The following is a 5,044-nucleotide window of genomic DNA, read 5'->3' on the forward strand; positions in this document are numbered from 1 at the left end:
CTGTCGTTCAAAGGAAATTTATGGTGACATGGACATATTAGTACTCATGAATCTAATTATTAGCTTCATCAAGCGATAGCAACAAACATATACTGCAGCAAAGAAGAACATCTAGTTAGGCAACCACACTGAAACAAAGTTTGCCAGCTTACTGCGCCAACCAAAATCTTTGTGGTGCAGTAAAGATTTTAGAATTTTAATTTCATTAAGAACCTTTACAACACAAAACTGGGATTTCAACCAGCCCTCCAGGCTATAATGAAGCATTGCCAGGCGATAAGCAATGTAAGCCAGCACAGAATTTTTAATGCATTGGAGAATGGCCTGTTCTCACACTTTCCTAGTTTCAATATATGTGTTAAATAACAGCACCAGGATGAACAAGTTCATAACAAGGCAACAAGCCATGATTTCTTCTCTACCAGATGATACACTAAGATTCAGGATTCAAATCATCAGTTTACCAACAGCTAGCAACGACCATGACCGCGTCTAACAGAGTGGAAGACCAACATCCAATTAGGCAAAGTACACCGAAATAGGAATTACCAGCTTACCACACAATGAAAACTTTGTTGCACCGTACAGAGTTTACCAAATTCATAGACCATTCTTGGTTCATGTAAACCTGAATCTAGTTGGCACTTCCCCTTTGCAAGCAGCTGCATAGTCTTCAGCAAGGTGTGGTGCAGCTTCCTTGTAAGGGCATATGAACTTGTCCAAGAATTCCATCTCGGTGGCCTTGACAAATGTATAGTAGCACATGGCACGCTTGAGCAATCTGTTTTCCGTAAGAAACTTCATAACATAGTACCAGGGCCTGAGCCGGCCCTCCAAGCTATAATTGAGCAATGATGGGCGGCGGGCAATGTACGCCGGCTCCAACCCCACCTCAGAGATAAGGAATTCAGACCTGCGCTTCAGCATGTCCTTTGACGTCACGAGCACAGATGGACCCTTGGACACAGCAATGCCAACCTCCGCATCCGACCACCTAACCGTCTTCTTCAAGTAGTCCATTCTGGTGGCGATCTTCTCCTTGCTGAGGAATGCAACAGACTGCAGAGCGCGCCTGAACATTCCGGAGCCACGGGGCACACCTATACCTTCGGCGCACGCAACCATCTCCAGGACACGCGCTGGTTTGGCATAAAGTATCCTCGGCACACGGATGAAGAGCTTGGCAATATCACAAGCACCCAGCCCGCACTCTGCTAGGAGATTGACATTGGGCTTGACCACCCTCTCGAGGTCAGAGCCGAGGATGGAGGAGCCTTGCTTGAGCGGCTGGAGCAGGTTTTCGATGGAGCCGCAGAGCGGCAGGTAGTACTCTATCTTGGAGACGACGGATCTGAGGCGGAAGTGGGCGGGGGCGAACGAGACGAGGCGCGCAATCTCAGCTTGTGACAGGCCGAGGCCGGTGAGCCCAGCGAGGACGGGGGACAGCGTTTTCTCCACGGCGGCGCAGAGGATCTTCGGGTCCCTGGCGACGACGGCCGCGACATCAGCGCCGGAGAGGCCGAGGCCGGCGAGGAAGGCGAGGACCGCGTCGGGCTTGGCGGGGGACTTGAGGTGGGAGAGCGTGGCGGAGACCTTGAGTGCCTGGGCACGGGTGAGGCCGCAGGTGTCGACGAGGTAGTCGCCGACGGCGAAGCTAGGGTTCGGGGAAACGGCGGAGAGGAGGCGGTGGAGAGAGAGGAGTGGGGATGTAGAAGGAGAGGGCGTGGCTGAGAGGAGGTGGGGGAGTATGCGGTTCCGGAGGTGGAGCATGACGCCGCGACGGCGGGGCAGCGGCGGCGGTGGGGAATTCCGGTGGCAAGTGCGCCGGTGGTGGACGGGGATTCTCAAATGAAGTGAGCCAAAGGTTGCCCTGAACCCCTGAACAGGCAGCGGTCCACCAGAACCCAAATAGTACATAACTTGATATACGTATTATTCATAACAAAATCCCGTTTTTCTTGCCTAAAAACCAAGGGGGAAGTTTCATTTGTTATATAGGAGTATTATTAGAAGAGAGTTCTCCGGTTAATAAGGAAACCCGACGGGAACTACTGTCCGGGCGCAATAGCAAGGTTAGTCTGAAGTCGGACGCACGTCATAACAAGTGACAAATGTTGACACCAGCACAACCTTATCGCCATTGCCCCTCGATGATGGCGAATCAACGTTATATTTGTGGGGTCAGCTGGCCCACAACTATTGTTTTGCTAATCCATCATATATACACATGTGATGTATCTATATAAAAATAAAATCAAAAATCATGTAAAATCTATGACAATCACCTCTTTGATGCCACAGATTTATCGCCGTGGCGCCTCCACCGCCCTCAATGACACTTTATTATATCTATAGCCAACAATGCAAAGAAACCATAGAAGTGGCACCAAACCGCCGATGAAATGTGACATAAAACGAAAAGGAAGCTCCGAGTTTAGTAGTAGAACAAGAACCATCACTCAACACAATCATTGTTGACATACAAGCACGAGGAGGAGATCCGGATGCTTCGCCCCAGCAAACCTACACGATGCATCTGCATTGACCTATGTATGGCATAGTCGAGGGGCCCACGGGGCACGCCAATGTAGATGCGCAGCCACAAGGATTGCCCTTTACATTTCTCATCCGACGGATTAAATGTTTGCTTGGAATTTGTAAAATGGTACATTATATATATTTGAAATAGGGGAAACAGGCATAGTGGTACAAAAAAGAACATATTAATTTGCATAGTAGATCTTTTCAGCTAGAAGGTTTCCTCATACAAAGCCCCATATATGTCGTCCATCATCGAATTCAAATACAAACATGAATGCAAAAAGAAACACGTTATCTGCATACTCTAAACTTCAAATACAACTTTGAATTTTTTTTATGCTAGAAGTGCAAATTCTTTTCTCCCCTTTTAGAGACACCAATAACCAGATGATGTTCACCCACGTTATCTGTCGCGCTCGCTCTCTATCCACCCATCGTTGCTCAAGAGCATGGCCACCCCCTTGAGCCTCACATACAACACAATGAAAAATATGGCGGCCCTAAGCAAGGTGAAACTCTCCATTCATGAACGTTTTCCTCAGGTTCTAAGCCCTTGGTTTCGACTCCGAATTTGCGTGGACTCGATGCTATGTCTGAGATTATCGCGGTATGCACTTGAGGACAGTGCTGAGGAGGTAGAGAGGCAAACATGGATCCATTTTGTACACGATAAACTTCCTCAATTTTTTCTTTAATTCTCTGTGCACCTTCACCATGGTGCTAGTTTTTAATCTGATATGCACTGCTCTATTCCGCTGGTCCCTCTGCAGTCACCTCAAATTTAGGCTACCTTCCGTCTTATAGGAAACTGATGCAGTCGAGCTATCTGTACGGCCACTCCATTTGCGGCGGATGAGGTGCTTACACATGCATCCCATTCACAACAGATTGCACTGCTTTAAGCCATTGTAATTTTCATCTCTCTCTCTCTCTCTCTCCCTCTGACCATGTTCATGTTTGTTTGGCTGCTATCACAATCCTGCCAACATACTAGGTAAGGGGATAGATGACCAAGGCTACGTACATACATATTTGCTAAGGCGTGTCATGCTTACATGAGGGAAGGTTGGTGAGCTTATTAGTTGGTGTAGAAGACTATAGGATGCAACTCATTGTATTCATCGGAGTCTGTTACAATATATACAGGTGATGTCTTGCTTGACAAGCCAACTAACCGTACAATATCTCTAGTAATTAATCTATACAAGGCTAGAGATCATTGGAAGAGCAATCAGACATAAGTACAAATATGTCACGTTCAACACCCCCGCAGTCGAAGCGCCGGCATCGGCGATGCAAAGACTGGAGTGAAACTCCTGAACTGCAGCGGTTGGCAACCCCTTGGTCATAATGTTGGCGAACTGTTGGGTAGTCGGTACGTGAAGGACATGGAGCTGATCCAATTGAACTTTCTCGCGCACAAAGTGATCATCCAGTTCAATGTGTTTGGTGCGCTTGTATTGCACCTGATTGGCCGCAAGATAGGTGGCCAGACACATTATCACAAAAGATCATTGTAGGCTTCGGAAGTAAAACCAGAAGTTCACCAAGCAGGTGACACAACCAACAAGTCTCGGCAACGACGTTGGCAACAACACAATACTCAACCTCGACACTCGGGTGGGAGACGGTAGGTTGCCGCTTAGAGGACCACGAGACAAGGGAGTCACAGAAGAAGACACAGTTTCCAAACATGGATCACCGGGTGTCAGGACAACCAACCCAATTCGCATCCGTGTAAGCAAGAAGCTCGGTGGAGGCGAAGGCGCGGAGACAAAGAGCATAGGTCGGCGTGCCGAGAATGTACCATAGAATGCGCTTGACCAGAGACTAGTGAGCATCGCACGGCGAGTGCATGTGCACGCAAACTTGCTGCATCGCAAACTGAATGTCTGGTCTGGTGAGCGTGAAGTACTGAAGTGCATCAACAATATTGTGGTAGAGAGCGGCGTCGGTGGCAGGCCGTCCAGCTGTGGCAGAGAGCTTCGGCTTGACCTCAGGAGGCGTGGTGGCCGGCTTGCAGCCGGTCATGCTAGCACGGTCCAACAGGTCAAGAGCATATTGCCCTTGATGGGGGAAGAACCCAGAGGCATCGCATCGCACATTATGCCGACGAAGAAATCCTAAATTTTAAGAAATATTTATACAATGTAAAACATCCGTTTGCTCAATTCAACAATTCATGAACGTGAATTTTTAAAAAGTTCATGATTTCAAAAGCAATTCATGAATTTGAGAAAATGTTAACAAATTCAAGAAAAAGTTCATAATTTCTTATACAAAGTTCATTGGGTTTGAATAAGGTCAAATTTTGAAAAAAGTTGCGATTTTTTGGGGAAAAAGTGTTATAAACATCATATAAGTAAGAAAGTTCAAGAATTCGTAAAAAGATCAAAATTTGGAAAAAGGTCACGATTTTGATAAAACATTCAGGAATTTGAGAAAAGTTGATGGATTAAAAAAATTTCTTGAATTCAAAAAATGTTCTTGAAGTTGGTAAAAT

At 46.8% G+C, this 5,044-nt stretch overlaps 1 protein-coding gene across 1 annotated transcript; it reads right to left on the reverse strand.

Annotated features, from left to right (window-relative positions):
• Positions 1–325: 325 nt before the first annotated feature.
• Positions 326–1,873, reverse strand: LOC119278505. Its single transcript, XM_037559847.1, has one exon. It carries the CDS (start codon positions 1,768–1,770, stop codon positions 619–621), a length of 1,152 nt encoding a protein of 383 aa, XP_037415744.1. The 5' UTR covers positions 1,771–1,873; the 3' UTR covers positions 326–618.
• Positions 1,874–5,044: the final 3,171 nt, after the last annotated feature.

Source organism: Triticum dicoccoides, chromosome 3B, assembly GCF_002162155.2.
Source record: "Triticum dicoccoides isolate Atlit2015 ecotype Zavitan chromosome 3B, WEW_v2.0, whole genome shotgun sequence".
Classification (NCBI taxonomy): Eukaryota; Viridiplantae; Streptophyta; class Magnoliopsida; order Poales; family Poaceae; genus Triticum; species Triticum dicoccoides.